This window comes from Tasmannia lanceolata, unplaced genomic scaffold (genome assembly GCF_043159265.1).
Source record: "Tasmannia lanceolata isolate RefF3 unplaced genomic scaffold, GAP_Taslan_0.1 ptg000019l, whole genome shotgun sequence".
In the NCBI taxonomy this organism is placed as follows: Eukaryota; Viridiplantae; Streptophyta; class Magnoliopsida; order Canellales; family Winteraceae; genus Tasmannia; species Tasmannia lanceolata.
Genome location: NW_027518696.1, coordinates 26,382,603 through 26,399,555, shown reverse-complemented (window position 1 = coordinate 26,399,555; position 16,953 = coordinate 26,382,603). Strand labels below are relative to the sequence as shown.

The 16,953-nt window shown below is 39.2% G+C and overlaps 1 protein-coding gene across 1 annotated transcript in view; it reads right to left on the bottom strand.

Moving 5' to 3' along the window:
* The window catches only part of KEG (protein kinases;ubiquitin-protein ligase), a 66,880-nt gene extending 58,527 nt beyond the window's left edge, over window positions 1-8,353 (bottom strand). Inside the window, exons 1-6 of the mRNA XM_077361624.1 lie at window positions 7,278-8,353; window positions 2,569-2,937; window positions 1,581-1,811; window positions 1,369-1,494; window positions 919-1,255; window positions 313-470 (exon numbers count right to left, since the gene is read on the bottom strand). Of these exons, the coding sequence (XP_077217739.1) occupies window positions 313-470; window positions 919-1,255; window positions 1,369-1,494; window positions 1,581-1,811; window positions 2,569-2,937; window positions 7,278-8,035 (1,979 nt within the window). The 5' untranslated portion in view covers window positions 8,036-8,353. The remainder of the gene's footprint in view (window positions 1-312; window positions 471-918; window positions 1,256-1,368; window positions 1,495-1,580; window positions 1,812-2,568; window positions 2,938-7,277) is intronic.
* Window positions 8,354-16,953: the final 8,600 nt, after the last annotated feature.

The following is a 16,953-nucleotide window of genomic DNA, read 5'->3' as shown; positions in this document are numbered from 1 at the left end:
GAATGCTGTTGGTCTCCTTACACGGTTTGGTAAAGCCAAAAATTCAGGAAACAGGTATGCTGTCCCCATTTAAGTGGGTCAAATACCTTTGATGCCGAAAGACTATAATACACCTCATTGTGGACCAACTTCCTTTAGGTTAGGCAAAATTAGATGAATAAATTACAACGATCACTACAACATATAGCGGTAGAAGAAAACCAACAAAAAAATGTCTACTGATAAATACTGAAAAAATAAAGAATCAACTTCACATAATGAATGCAGCACAAAGCATTAACTTCACATGATGAATGCAGCACAAATTCTTACGTCAATTTTTTTGAATTCAGAACACCCATTGATCTGCAGCCTCCATTTTCCAATATGACAATAGCACAGTCAGTGCACTTCTTGGCAATGGCTCTGTGCAGCACAGTTTCACCTTCATCATCCATGGCATTGGGATCAGCCCCTGCCAATAGTAACTCCTGTGTATCATTAAAAACGAGTTTAAATCATTGAAGAAAATGTTGAACCAAGGAGTAGGAAAAACAGGAGAACCTATGTCACAAATATCGTTCTCGGGGATTTCTCAGCAAAGGAAAATCTCGGGATATATTAAATTTTTTTTATTTTTTCTGGTTTCTATCAGGAAAATATGATAAAAATAAAATTATTTAAAAATATATAAATATATAAAATTTAAGAAAAAAATATAAAATAAAAACATCGTAAAATTCCATTACCAAAAAATTATATCGTAAAATTATTGGAATAATAACGTGATATTATCGCGATATTTTATGATAAAATGAAAATATCGCTGTATTTTTAAAATCTCAGGATTTTGTCATTTTATCAAAATGTCGCGATATTTTGAAAATATAGGAGATATTTGTGACATAGAGGAGAACATGTCGCCTACAAAAAGCTTACACGCATGCAATCTGGCTGGCCATGAAAAGCACAAATGTGGCCCACAGATGGACCAAAGCCTTCTTTTAGCTTGGAACCAACATTTGCAGATCTTCCAATGAGAGCACGGACACATTCCGGGGACCCAGCAGCTAAAGCAAACACAATTGGAGGGTCGCCGTCCTTATCTAGGACATCAACATCTGCTTCTTTGTACTCCAAAATAGCTTCAACAAGTTCTGCAGAACCCCGTCTGCAAGCCAAATGCAGAGCCGTTTGGCCATCAGAATTCTGTGCTTCTAAAAGAGAACAAACAGAGCACCCATTGTTTCCCAGTGCAGCCTTTGCGAGTAGGTCTCTGCATATATCAAAAAAAATGGAAAAGCGTGAGCTTAGTTGGACATAAAATCACAGTTCCTTTATTCATAAAATCTGTCAGACAAGTAGGCTGTGCAGAAAACTCAGACTCACCTAACACCATCAAGATCCCCTTCAGATACAAGTCGATGCAAAATAGTTGGGTTACCCTGAAAAACCTCCAAGACAGATGTAGGGGATGGCTCCATGGCAGTTGTTCCAAGACCCTTGGCAAAATCACTGTATTTTACAAGACATTTATATGTCAAGATAAGAGAAAATGGTACAACCTCCAAGGTAAGGCAATGATAAGAGACATTTCTTACTTATCAGGGCTAGCAGGAGGACTGCGAGGTATCTCTTGCAAATGGCGAAGGAATATTGCTAGCATTGCATGGAAAGTTGGTCTCCTTGAAGCTTTGAAAAGTAGGCACTCACCAATCATCTTCCATAATTCCCTAGGTATCCCAACACCTACTACACTTGCATACTGAGGAGGCAACTTCCGGGCCTTGACAACGGCTCGATAGATTTCTTCTGAACTTAATCCAGCCCACCTGCACAAACAACATCCTCTTTTACACAGCTAATTTTTTCTTTTTTGAATGAACCCAGCTAATTAATATTGTTAAGCTACAAGCAAGGTTTGAAATTTCGGTTTCGGTTTCAGCCTCGACCGAAAACGAAATTTCGGTGGCAATTTCGGTTTCAGTTTCTGTGGAAATTTCGGTGTAAATCTTATAATTTCGGTTTCGGTTTTAAATTTCGGTCCCGACCGAAATCCGAAATTTCGGTATTTCGGCTGAAATTTAAAACCATGGCTACAAGACTACAAGTACAACAAAAAAAGGGAAAAATACAGACACACCCCTTCAACTTTCTGACATTTTCAACTATAACCCTAACTTTTAGAAGTCACCAACTACACCCCCTGAGGTTTCAATTTGTATAAGGTAGACCCCCTCAGTTGACGGTTCGTCCACAGATCGAAGTGTTAAGATGATCCTATGGAGCTGATTTTTTTTGGCACACCCTATCTATGTCAAGGCCCATCAAATGAACGCTTTGGAGCATCCTAAAAATGTGGGCCCACTGTGTTTTTGTTAGCATTTGGATTTAGATATGGGGTTTGGAGGGGGGTACGGGATCTTCATTAGCACTGATAGTGTTTCAAAGGAGGTGGTCTACCTTATACAAATTGAAACCTCAGGGGGTGTAGTTGGTGACTTTTAAAAGTCGAGGTTAGAGTTTAAAATGTCAGAAAGTTGAGGGGGTGTAACTGCATTTTTCCCAAAATAAAATTACTGAACATACGGGATGGATCCAGTGCACATTTCCACCAGGGTACAGCCAAAACTCCAGGCATCTGACTCTGCGGATATACCAATTGCATCCTCCCAAAATAAGTTTAATGACTTCTTTAGAGGTTCCCATGCCTCAGGAGCTGTGTAGTGAGGACTCAACATGGTACAGTCCATACACGAATGCATCTTTGAAGTGTCATCCTCTGGAACTGAACGACCTTTCCGGCACAAAGGCTTCTTCAAAATTTCTGGAAGGCCGTAATCAGAAACAACTGCACGACCACTTGCATCCAAAAGAAGATTGGATGGTTTTAGATTCATACAGACAACACCCGCTGCATGGAGTTCTGCCACCCCACGAGCAATGTCAGCCCCATATCTGCAATCACAACATAGATAGGTCAAACCAAAAAGAAGTCACAATGTACCGGATAAACACCAAAGATATTGAATATTGTCACATTATTTGAACAAGTTGACATAAAGGTGATATTAGAAAGCAAGAAAAGCACTAAATTGGCCCTAACTAGAAAAAAAAATGTATGTAACGAGAGTTGGTTGGTGGAGTAGCAGGTTGGCAATTAGAAATTCCTTTTTTTATGATAAATAATGCATGCCGAATCAAGAAAGGTTGCCAAGAACCAACTCTTGCACGAGCACACACATAGTTGTCAATTTTGTTTCGTTCAGCGTTTTCTTTTGGTAAGTGGGACGGGCTGTTTCAGTGTTTCATTTCGAAAAACATGCGATGACTAAAGAATTTTTTTAATAGTTAAAATTTGAAAAATAAAAAAAATTGTTTGAAAAACATAAGAAATGCTATATCGACCAAGTTCAACAAAAAAAAAAGACACATTTTACTACTCCAAACATCTACCTTAGGAATTATATTGGCTCTTGATGTGCCTAATTAATATCAAATTTAGTGCAAAACAACAATGAAACTAACCTAGTATCACATCAAATGCTAACTACAAATATTACCAATAAAAATAAAAATATAACAAAATAAACCCTAAAATACAGATACTCAACTCAACTCAACGAAGCCTTTGTCCCAAACTAGTTGGGGTCGGCTAAATGAATCCTTTAGAAAAATTTCATGAAGAAGGTGAAAGGAATCTACCTGGCTCTAGTTGGTACCTCTTTCTAATAGAGTATTTTGAAGTAGAAAAAATCTTCACTCTAGTGTAGAAAGCTTTGGAAGTAGAAGCACATAAAAATTAAGAAAAATATTATGCTTATGTGTTATGTCTTGCTTCTCTAGGGCTATTTTGGGAATTCTTAATGTGTTAGGATTTTTATGTGTGCTTAACTCTCACATATGTTTGAGGAGGAAAAAGGTCATAAAATGCCCTTAAACCAGCTATAAAACTGGCCTAAAACAAGGCTAAAATAGTAAAAATGAAAAAAAAAAAAAAAGCTTAATTTCAAAAAAAAAAGATTCTGACGAAACTGGGTGTTTCTACCAAAATGGACAAAACAGAACGAAATGGATCGGTAAGGAACAAATTAAATTTCATTCTAATTTTACATACCGGTTTTGCTACCAATGAGAATCATTACAGTTTCGGACGAAACAAAACAAAATTTACAGCTAGGGGAACACCCTTCCTGGCCAAATTATCTGCTACATTATTAACTTCCCATGATAAAAAGAGACATCATCATAATAGATAAAACTAAATAGCATCGATGATATACTTTTCAAAAAAATATGTATATATATCATCGATGATATGAGCAAACCTCTGTGGGCCCGGACCACATTTTGTTCCCCTATCAATGACATTAAAAGAAAATGACATTAAAAGAATCACCCTTCCTCACCAACTTACTAGGCAGATCGCAACAGAAGGTACAAATCCTGCTAAGAAATGACCATGGATGAGTTTCACTAGCATCCTTTATCCCAATAGACTCAATTAGACTCTCAGTACCACTACTCTACCAGTACTAAAACTAGTCAGTGATGCCTACTAGACATGGATTGCATAATGATATTTTGTTGATGTTGAGTTCTAGTATGTTTGAGAAGTGCTACGACCTTTCCTCTCCATTTCTTGTCATCTTTCACTCACCTCTTTCCACTTCCAATGATATTCTTGCACTCATATACATTAAAATCCTTCACTTGCACAAGCCAAATGAATGACGACCTTTTAATCTCCTTTGTTGATTTCCAAACCCATTGTCTCTGTTTTCAACCATTATCTTATTTCTCTCATTCTTTTTTTTTCATGAACCGGACTTTCTCTCATTCTAAATCCATAAAAACAAAAGCATACATTCCACATAAAGTTTGAACTGGAGGTAGCTAACTTCATGATTTGATGATGATCCTCTCCATATCAAGTCCCAACCGATATGCTCCAAGTGGGGCCTACAACAATAATCTAGAGTTAAGCCAGATTTTGGCATTGTGGACACCTCCCTGGTTTCTTTTTTCCTTGATCGCTATAGTGCTTCTTTAATTAATTTCATGCATAGGAGATTACTTGCACCAATTGCTGCTCTTTTGAAAGAACTCACCCACGAGCTCAAGGGTTCAAATAACCCCAACATTGTTAACGCAATGCATATTCTGAATTTGTGTCAGCATATTCCATTAAATATTCAGCCATCTCCCCAACACCATCTCCAAGACTTCAACTATGTGCTTCTCAAGGATGCTTTGGCATCTTCAATAGAGAAAGAGATCTTTTACATTAAAGGTATTGTCAATACACGTGTTCGGGTAGCTCGATCATATAAGCATCAGTCATTGATTCACTTCAACACCGTCCATAGTCCCATGTGACGGTCTCACAAATTTTCACCATAACCTTGTCTTCTTCCAATACTTGTTGACGATGATGAACATCTGCTTTGGCATTCTATGTTGCATTCATGCCTTCTATCTTTTTTTTGGACTTCCTCGTGCAGCTCTTTCATGTGTTCGGTCATTTCTTCCAATTCCTTGCTTGCATTCACCAGATTGGGCAAACGAGCCAAGGTGTAATAATGAATCGGCTGCCCGCCATAGACAATCCCAAATGGGCACTTGCTAGAGTGCAGCTTCTTGAATAGTACTATGCAAACTCAGCTTGTGGTGGAATAGTATCTGACTGCTTTGAATTCTCACAAAAAGGCTTCCTACAAGATTTCCCAACTCCAATTTGCCACCTTTGTAAAGATGTGAGAGAAACTTTGAGTTATGATTGGAGATAATGGTCTTTAGCACTCTGTGTAGACACACGACCTATTTGATGTAAAGATTCAACATATGGGTTGTATCTATAGTCCTCGTAAAACCTATGAAGTGTGACACCTTAGAAGATTGATCAACAACCACAAAGATGTAGAGCTTGTACAACATTGGATTTGCGATAAACCCAACATGAAATCCGTGCAAATGCCCTCTATGGTGTTGTAGGTACCATTCACTAATATTGCTTAGATCCAAGCAAGAGAACCAAGCTCTACCGCTAGGCAAATAGAGGTGGAGGATGATGACAAATAATTTGAATGGTACCATATGCCAAACCACTCTTGGGAGAAAGACAACCTGGATAGTTAATGTAATGAATGGTAGGTTAAACGTGTCTAGTGGCCATTTTGAAGAACTTAGGCAGATATTAAACATAGACAATAACATAGTTACCAGGGTGGGAAACGAATTCGGGAAACGAAACGGGAAACGAAAACGGGAAACGCATGAAAAAAAATAAAGGACAAACGAGAAACGAGAAACAATAGAAAATCGTACGAGAAACGTCTTAGGAAATGATGTGTTTTTTCCAAAATGATTTTCGTAAGTTCCACACATGTTTCCTACACGTTTCATATGCACTTTCTACGAGTGTCGCATCCGTTTATCATGCGTTTACACATTATTTACATAAGTTTTCCATATGTTTCCCAAGGGTTTCAGAAACATTTCTCCAATTTTGTATCATATTTTGAAAACGTGTTTCCCTCATTTTAGGGTAAACGAGTTTCCCAACCGCGAGAAACGCGTTTTATGGGAAACGGGTTCCCCATCCGCCCAAGGAGTTTTTGGCAACTATGGACAATAATAGAAAATGAGGCACGGAAGGACTCTTAAATCAATTCAGATCAAATAACAGCCTAGAGTGATGATTATTTTATAGTCTCCTAATTAGGGGAGTAACTAAGCCCCTGACCAGCACGACGAGTTTGGCATAATCCCAAAAGCAACGGTGCAGAATTCTCCAAAACTAGACCATGGAAAGCTTAAAGGATTCGAAGGAATGGGTTTTCTTCCTTGAATTGGTGACTTTATTTGATAGTTTTTCCTGATTCTAACACAGATTTCTATCATCATCCATGCACCCTTCGTTTCTAATTTCTTATTAAAAATTAGAAACGGTATCTTTGATAATATCTTTGATAATCCTACACCATTCGTTATATATGTCACCTTCTTGGTTTCTGAGGATCCTTCTATAAGATTCCCTACATCAGCTCTCGAAACTAGATCACTATATAAAGATTTAAATGAATATTCTCTAAATTTCTGAACCCAGATTATATTCAGAGGAAAAGTACATAATTTTTCATCTTAAGGAGACAAAATGAGTGACAATCGCGTATACATAAAGTAGAGCAAGTTATGGGCAGTGAATTCAGGCATGGGGAAGCACTTGCAAATATGAAATCAAAGTATCAATTCAGAGATAAAGCAAATTATTCAACAGACAATAAAACCAAAACAACCTGAGGATTTGCTCCAAAGTTAAACGCCCTTCATTCTGCTGCATCTCAGCCTGAACAGAACTACTATACTTATCCATAACAAGGCAAAGTCTCCCATCCATCCTAATCGCCCCATGAAAGGTACAAACATTCCTACACCACATAGATGCCCGCCTCAAATTCTCCAACTGACTCTGCATCCAAACCAAATCCGCCTCATCCCCAACACTCACCCTCTTAACCGCAACCCTATGGCGACAAACCCCAGCCGAAGAAGACACCGACGAACCCGGATTCGTCCCCGAAAGCACCCCCGACCACATCTCCTGCCCCGCCCTCCGCCCCTCCCCAAGCCTCCTAACAAGCCTCAAATCATGGTGGGTGCCAATATCAATAACAGACCCTACCCCGCCGGAGTTACAGCCAGAGCTCGAAGCGTGCGCCTGCCGGCTGCTTCTCCGGCGGCCGAATTCTTCTTCTTCTTGGTCAGAATTTTCGTCTTGTTCGGAATCGGTTAGGTCAATATCAAAAGGGGAAGATGAAGAAGATGAGGAGTTGATTAGGGCTAGGACTGCGAAGTTTTTGCGAAGGGCTTGGACGCTGTTGCCTACGTTGGAGAGGTGGCGACAACGAGGGCAGGATAGGGTTGTATCTGATGAGGCTGAGAACATTCTAGAGAGACATTCTTTGCAGAATCCATGGCCACATTGAAGGAGGAGAGGAACTCTCTCTTCCTCGTTGTATCTCATCTGACATACTGAACAACAAGGAACCTTCATATTTTTCTATGTATTTTCTAATCTGAGAGAGAGATGGGGGAAATCTGATGGGGAAATGAAATTAGGGTGGAGGGGAAATTGGTAGATCCATGGGTGGGAATGGATTGGGGTGAAGGGAAGGCATGGATTGGGATTTGATTTGAGATGTGATCGGAGAAAGAGAGGAATAGTTTAGGGGAGTAGAAATGGGGGTGGAAATGGGAAAAAGGGAGGGTAGAGAAAGACGCAGGCCGCAGGGTATATAGGGGGAGCAAAACAGAAGGCTTTTTTTCTTTCTTTTGCCCCTTCCTGCTCCGCCCACGCTATTTCTTTTGCTTGATCAGGAACTTGTATTTTATATTAGTTTTCAGAGATTTGCTAGGGAGATTTGCTTTTCTATCAGTCTCACCTGAAGTCTTACTGGTGCTCTCTTGCTAGTATTGTACACTTGGCATGTGTGCATAGGATGCTTATGATCAGTGGCTGGAAGTATAAATGAACGTTCAACTGTGCGCGTGTGTGCTCGATCAATGGCTCTAAACATAAATGATTAAAAGGTTGGATTGTATGAACAGGACCATTGGGAATAAATCCAAAAAATCAAGCTTCGGGTGTGAAGACGAACATCTACGTGTAGCTGAGATTGTTGACAAAAAATGGGGAAACGGTAGGCATTTTTTGGTAGCGAATCGGTGACTCATTTTTAAGATTAGTCTATCCAAAGAGAATAAGGTTACTTTCACAACTTATCGGTAATAGGTAATTGTTGGGTCCTACATGATGGCAGGGGATGACAAGTATGTGAGATCAATATGGTTCAACTTGTAGAACATCGAGAGGTAACTCACATGGTCTTGTCACATCCTTTGCATAAGATCAAGGGCTACAAGATTAACTATTTAGCTACGATCCTTCATGGATCAAGGGGGCTAGGATCATTCGATTACATGACACAAAAATGGGGCCCCGTATGTGTTTTTTAGCATGGAGTCTAGTAAATGTGACTTTCATTTTACTATTTTCTTTTCTATGACTCTCCCTAAAGTTGCACTCTTGCTAGTATTTTACACTTGGCATGTGTGTGCATAGGATGCTCATGTGATAGATGAACGATCATGGCTGCTACTCGATCAAAGGCTGTAAAGCTAAACTAGTGCTTTGGACCCATGCATACATGAGTGTAAAATGGTGGGGCCCACACCATCGAAACATGAGGTGTAAAAAGGTGAGCAGCCGCATAGATTTTGGTAGAGATGGTAGTCCCCACCACATCAATAATCTTAGGGGTAAACTTGTGGGCTCCACCCTATGCATAGATTTGGGTCTAGATGATGGCCACACACAATGCATGGGTTTTGGTGGAGATGGTGGTCCACCATATAGGTGTGAAATGGTGGCCCACAGCCATGCTATGCTTGGGTATGAAATGTTGGGCCCCACCCTGCCAGCACAAAAACATGAGGTATAATAATAAATAATAAATTTTCCAATAATTTTTTTCTTGGCCAATGACAACCGGAAAAAACATGGTTAGTATATATTATTTATAGGGGATTTGCTAGCGTCCATCGCAGAAGGCATTTCACGGATGGTTTGTTGAATGTGAGAGCAGCCACGCAGACTCACTTTTCAGTAGATTTTGCCTCCATTCATGAGGTGGCTGCTCTCACATGCAATGGACCATCCACGAAATGCCTTATGCGATGGACACTAGCAAATCCCTATTTATAGATAGATAGATGATTAAAGAATTGGACTATATGAAGTGTACCACTGGGATCAATCCTAAAAACAAGCTTTGGTTTAGAATATGAACATGTATATGTAATTGGGATTGTTGATCTTGTAGACCATCATGGTCCAACACCGAGGCATTATTTGGTAGCAGATGGATAACTCATTTGTAAGATTAAGGCCTTTACAAAGAGAATGAATAGTTGTGAAGTTAATTTTACAAATAATGGTTAAAAAAAGCAATTGCTGGATCCTACATGACGCGAGAGGGGGCATGTATGTGAGATCAATGTGGTTGAACTGGTAGAAATTACGAGGTAACCTTCATTTTTCTGTCTTGTATTTTTCTAATCTGTGAGAGATAGGAGAAATCTGAGGGGTAATAGAAATTAGGGTGGATGGGAAATTGGTAGATCCATGAGTGGATTTTGGGGCGTGGGGGGCGCAAAACAGAAGGCTTTTTCTTTCTTTTGCCCTTGCTCCGCCCACACTATTTCTTTCACCTGATCAGATACTAGTATTTTATATTAGTTTTTGGAGATTTGCTAGGTAGATTTTCTTTTCTATCAGTCTCACCTGAAGTTGTACTCTTGCTAGTATTGTACACTTGGCATGTGTGCACGATCAATGATTGTAAATATAGTAAAGGATTGTGTAACGGCTGCAAATGTAAATGATTAAAGAGTTAGAAGATATGAACGGTACCACTAGGATCAATCCTAATAATCAAGCAATATGAACAGGTAGGTGTAATTGAGATTGTTGATCTTGTAGGCCATCATTGGACAACCCTAGGGATTTTTCAATAGCAATGGGTAACTCATTTTTAATATTTGGCCTTCCAAAGAGAATTAATAGGCTGGGGGTGCAACTCAGGCCTAATTTTGGGAATTTGGATAGTGCTTTTATCTTAAAATTGGGTTAGGTTCAGGTTGATTCCAATCTAATTTTTACCAAAAGCTCAAACCGACCTAACGCAAGTTGCACCACTAGAATAGGCATAAGGTTACGTTTAAAAAAAATGGTAAAAAATCAGTTGTTGGGTCCTACATGATAGCAGAGGAAGACAAGCATGTGGCATAAACATCGTTCAACTTGTAGAACATCGTGAGGTAACCCACATGGTCTTGGTCACATCTCGTCTATTTAGCTTTTCATGGAAAAACCCTAAATGAGGCTTGATGCATCAAAATGGCCATTCGATTACTTGAACGGGACAAAAAATGGGAACCAAGTGTCTTCTAGGGTTGACTATAGGAAATCTGTCTTTTTTAGGTTTTTTTTAACATTCATAAATCAATCTCCTTTCTTATTAGAACTCTAGAGGATGCTTAATCTAGAAGCTTGAACCGACTTATCAAGCTCAAGTAAACTTCAATGGGTTGAACTTGTGCTCCTTGGTCAAGTCAACATGGGGTTTAGAAAGTAATTTTTTTTGGTAGGCAAATTGGGATTGAACCTACGACCTCAAGGTTGAGGTACAATGCCTCGACCAATTGAACTACAGGCCTAGGCCTTTACAAAGTAAATATTGAGACGGAGCCCAATCGAAACTTCCTTTTTACCATTTTCCAAAAGTAAAATTGTTGTGAGAAAACCTATCAAGACATTCACCTGGTTGTCAACGGGGGGATTGTGTACCATGTACAAGCCTATAAAAACAATTATATATTTAGGGGAGTGACTAATATAGCCCTTTATTTATTAATGAACTAGTATAATCCATTTAAAGTGGGACAATTAGGCATCGTACATGATCCACTTGTTGACTATCTACTAAATGAACAATATTTTATACAATAATGGAGACAATTAGGTTTCGTACATGGTCCGCTTATTGACTATCTACTAAATGAACAATTATGTAAATGTGTACACTCTTTACTCTGTCTATTTTTTTCGAGTGGAAAAGAAAAGTTTCACTGGTGATCTTCTTATTTCTTTTCAAAGAGACATTATTTATTTATTTATTTGAAAGCTAAAAGATATGAAGATAAGCTTGTGTGGCTAAATAGGGGTTTAATTTGTTGGTGTGTCCAGCCCATGTAGGCCCTACACCCACATTAAGAATCCGTTTGAAATAGGGAGGTCCAGTAGTAGATTGCCCCTCACTACTTTGAGAGAAGGTTGCCCCTCACTACTTTGAGAGAAGGTTGCCATTTGGATCTTTTCCTTGTAGGTTTTCAAGAAAATCCTATGTGAAAGCCTAAGCTGTGATACCAAGTGAAATTCCACTAAACAACCCAAGAGAGGGGTGAATTGGGTTTCTTTTAAAAAAAACTTTAAGGATTTAAAAACTTAGCTCACACTAGTTTTAGTTTAGTTTAAAAGGATTAAGAATGAGATTCCAATTCAAAAGTTAAGGCACTTACCAATAAAGAAGAGATGAAAAGACAAGAGGCTTGACACAAAGGTTTTTATAGTGGTTCGGTCTTAAACCCAAGACCTACTCCACTCTTCTCAAGTTTCTCTGCTTGAGGATTCCACTAGTCTTCTTCCAAGGAACTTAAATACGGCGTTCCTTTCGCCAAGTACAATCCGAGCGTCCAAGCTTAAATGGTCTTAAATACGGTGTCCTTCGTTGCCAAGTACAATGTAGAGAAGAAATGATGTAGCATACTTGCCTCTTAGGTGGCTGATTACAAGTAAATAATACTCACTCTCACTCAAAAAAAGATGAACAAGTAAAAGCCCTAAGGTCTCTCAAGAACAATCTAAAGTCAAGGCACAAGAGAGAAGGGGAGAGTGCTTTCCTTGTTAGAATGATGTAAATACCCTTATAAATGCTCAAGGAAGGTTGGATTAATCATCGAGTGTTTTCCCAAAGGCCATAAGGTTCATATATATAGAGGAGATTGAATGAAATATGACCTTTTTAGACTCCCCAACAGTCTTCTCGGATTCCGCGCTCGGACCTCCGAGTGGACCATTACAGGTTAATCATTGAACCTGGACTATTTCTCGAAGCTCCGAGAAATTGTCTCGGAGTTCCGAGTAGACTATTTTCAGCAGGATATTCCTATCTTGTAAAATTCATATCTCATTCGTTTCTTATCGGATTTCGATGTTCTTATACTCTACGGATATGAGAAAAATTAGAGCTATATGCTAAAAATATTTTCAAAAATATTTGAAAATATTTTAAACAAGTTCTGATAGGATTTAGTTGCTGGTCTAGGTTGGCCTTCGGAACTCAGTTTTTGTTCAAATGTGATGGAATGCTATATGGGTCCCAACATGTTGGTACACTACCATGGCCATTCACTTATCCATTTAAGTCATTCTTTAAGCTTATTGGTCTCTTTGAAAAATATATTTTTAGGGGTTTTAAGATGTGCCTTGATTAGAGAAAACACAAGAGAGATAGGTGATACAATCTACCATTTTTACCACTCTCTTGAATGAACTCTAGATGTAGCCATTGTTTGATCTTCTCTTTAGTTCATGGCTTGCTTTGGGATCTTCAAAGTTGAGCTTCTATACTTGACACCTTCTAAAGATGATGCCACCATTTGGCTCAAGCTTCTTTGCAAGTTTTTGATCCACAAGCTTTGGCTTTCATTGATCTTCCTTTGTTTGTTCAATGCTTTGAGATAACTAATGTCGAGCTTCTCCTTGGTTGATCCTCCAAGGTATGATTGATCAAAGTATGCTTTAGCTCATTTGCATTGTGTTTGGTCCATCTTCAAGCATAGGCCATCAATGGTGTGTGCTAGCATGGATTGACCTGTGAATTACCTGTCTCTAGCACAACACTCAAGGCAAACGATCAGTCTATAAACGACTAATCAATTTGAGTTTGTTAATAATCAAAACAAGGTGATTGAATGAACCCTTGGGCTAACAGAAGCAGTCCGCACTACTTGCTACTTGATTAACAAATCTCCCTTGGCTGTGTTGGATTTTGATATTCCAGAAAGAGTATGGACAGAAAAAGATGTTTCCTACTCTCATTTGAGGGTGTTTAGGTGTAAAGCTTTTGCTCATGTGCCCAAAGAGCAAAGGTTGAAGCTTGATGATAAAGTTAGTCCGTGCATATTTGTGGGCTATGGAAATGAAGAATTTGGCTATAGATTATGGGATCTTGAAAAGAAGAAGATAGTCAGAAGTAAAGATGTTGTGTTCTACGAAGACCAGACTTTTGTAGATTTTGAGAGGGTTGAAAAACTTGAGTGTGGTTGATGGTATTACTGATCTTACATCTATTCATTCTCCATTCGAGCATGTTACACATGGGGGAGAAGTACAAGAAGATGGTAGTGATCATGGATCAGATGCAGGTGGTCATGATACTGTGATAGATCATGAGCAGGGAGAGCAGTCTCAGGTTGGAAGATCTACTAGAGAGCATCGGCCATCAACAAGATATCCTACCTTAGATTATATATTGGTCACTAGTGAGGGGGAGGCAAAGAGGTTTCAAGAGACAAAATCTCATAAAGGCAAAGAATACTTGTCAATAGTGGAATGGATTTTCAGGAACCGATGGATCTCTGATGTGATCAAAACACGGTTGGTGCAGTTGAAGAAGATTCGCACTGACAAGAATCCATTTGATATGTTAACTATGGTTGTTTCAAAAGGAAAGCTCGAGCTAGGCTTAGGCATAGTTGGCATGGACTCCAAGTGAGAGTCAAGGTTGGTGTCTCCTCTTCATGGGCCTGGAGGGGGAGATTGTTGGTGGGTCTAATTGAAATAGGAAACAATTGCTTTCCTAATTGTAAGAGGAAATTCAGAGAGAGAGAGAGAGAGAGAGAGAGTTGTGGGTGGGTGTGCGACGTTTTTACAAAACGTCAATAAAATGTTAAAAAGGAAAAAAAACGGTATAAGAAAAAAAAGATAGAAAGAAAGAATGAGAGAGAGAGAGAGAGAGAGAGAGAGAGAGAGAGAGAGGAGGAGGAGGAGGAGGAGAAGAAAACTAGGGTTTTTCTTGTGCTCCTTTTTTGGGGGTTTTGTGTGGGATCAAAACCTAACGTTTGGAGCGTTTCTTCCTGGAGATTTTCACCACGCCGTTGAATCCTCTCGTTGCACGGAGACTTCGTGAGTATTTGGGTTTCTTCGACTTGAAGATCGAAGTGGGTATTTTTGGTGAGAAAGTGGGTTTCGTTGTTCGCAACGAGGTAACCTTTTATCTCTCTTGTTTCTTGTATTGGCTCAAGTTTTGGATGAAAACTTGAGAAAGAGACGTTGTATTACTTATTTGATCAGTGGATATTTCATCGGATTCGCCCCGTGGTTTTCCTCTCTTCGTTTGAGTTTCCAAGTAAATCTTTTTCGTTCTTTTGTGTGGTTGCTCTCTTAATTGTTTGGTTCTTTAAATCCACATATTTATTTGCTTCGTAATTAAAGTGGGTTTTCTTTGGCGAAAAATCCAACATAATTATCTAAAATAACTTGTTTATACTTCCACCCATCATATGATATCTCCTATTTGAAATATGTGATCTTAGATTGACTCGTCAATTGATTAACAAGAAATACAATGTTGGTGATCGGGACCATTAATCTGATGAACCATCCTTAGACAACACAATTGACCCAAATCCCACATAAAAAAGGAGATCTAATTTGCAACATTGAGGCATGAAAACAATCAGGGCAACGAAGAAAAATTGTTAGAGGGTATATTTCACCACCCTCGGTCAAGGGGCTAAGATCATCTCATGAAGGCAGATTAGATAGGGGTGAAACTTGGATCGGGCTCAACCCGAATCCGACGGGTTGGGTTGGCATTTCTCCGGGTTGGCTTGGGAAAAGCCAACCCGATTTATTTTGGATTGGGTTAGGGTTGACGCCATGGCAACCCGAACCGACCTTCGACCTCTAGGTCTATCTTGTTTTTTTTATTTATTGCATTTTTCTGTTTGGCCCAAGGTGAACCCGAACCAACTTGACTCAATCCAACCCAATTTCGAGTTAGATGGGTTGGGTTAGAGTTGAGAGATTTCGAGGCGGGTTGGGTTAAGGTTGACCATCCTCAACCCGAGGCTCGGGTAGGGTTGGGTTAGGTTAGGGTTGAGGGAATGCTATCTCGGGTTGAGTTAGGTTTGGCTCAACCCGATCCAACCTGACTCAAGTTGCACCCCTATAATTAGAGGCAATAGGAGGAACTATGGCATAAAGTTAGGGTATCAATGGACCAAAACAATCCGACGAATCCAAAGGATTTGAATGTTAGTGGAAAGGATTGTAGAGCTTGATCCAGGAGGAGGTCACTTCACGACCCACTAGGGTGGCTTGGATTTAAATTACTCTTTACTGGTTTATGAATTTTATTAAAGCTTTCTTTTTTGTAAACTTGGGATTACAAAGGCAATCCGAATTTCACATAAAAGAAAATACCAGAGTCGCCACCTAGGTAAATGGCCCATAAGTGACACTGCAAAATAGTCTGTGATCCCATATGTGTAGGTCCGTTACCTGATTACAAGAATGGAAGGTGTTAGGCATCATTCTCGCCCGGTAAACCGGTCTTCTATTTCAAAAGATAACTCACTTAAACTTATTTGAAAAAGGCTTGTTTGATTATATAAGATGTGCGAGCTACGGGATATGCAACTTAAGAATCTAATTTCGATGTGGTTCCTAACATTTTACTTAATTTATGATGTGATCTATGTGACATGCAACGTCAAGATCTAATTTGAATGTGAGACCTAACATTTTATTTAATTTATTTATAAAGAAAGCAAGAGGCAAATAATCATGCAAACCATAAAAATGATGTATGCAAAGAAGAAAATAAAAGGCAATGGATATCATGAGCAAGTAAATAATATATTTGAGAGAGTAAACAATGAAATAATATATACAAAAAGAGACAAAAAAAGAAAAAAGAAGGACGGGACTAAACTTGTAGGCCACCCAAGCTGCCCACGTACCCCAACCGTTGGGGATCAAGCAACTCGTAGTTCAATGTCCTTAGGCGCCTAAACTACATGTTGAAATGCCTAACTTATAGGTCTGAGGCTAGGACTGGTGATTGCTGACTATGTGTGCTTAAGGGTTCCATCTAGGATCTCTATATGCAACTAATGAAATGACCTAACCTTCTAGGTGCAACTAGGCTTGACCTAGAGGATTTAAGGATTCGCAAGTGACCTAAAGCTAAGGTTGAACTAGCCTAACGACTAAGGGTTCCTCAGAGGCTCTAAGGGTTCTTAAAGGAGTTTTGAATCCAAAAGCTCTTGGGAATTTCGAGTTCA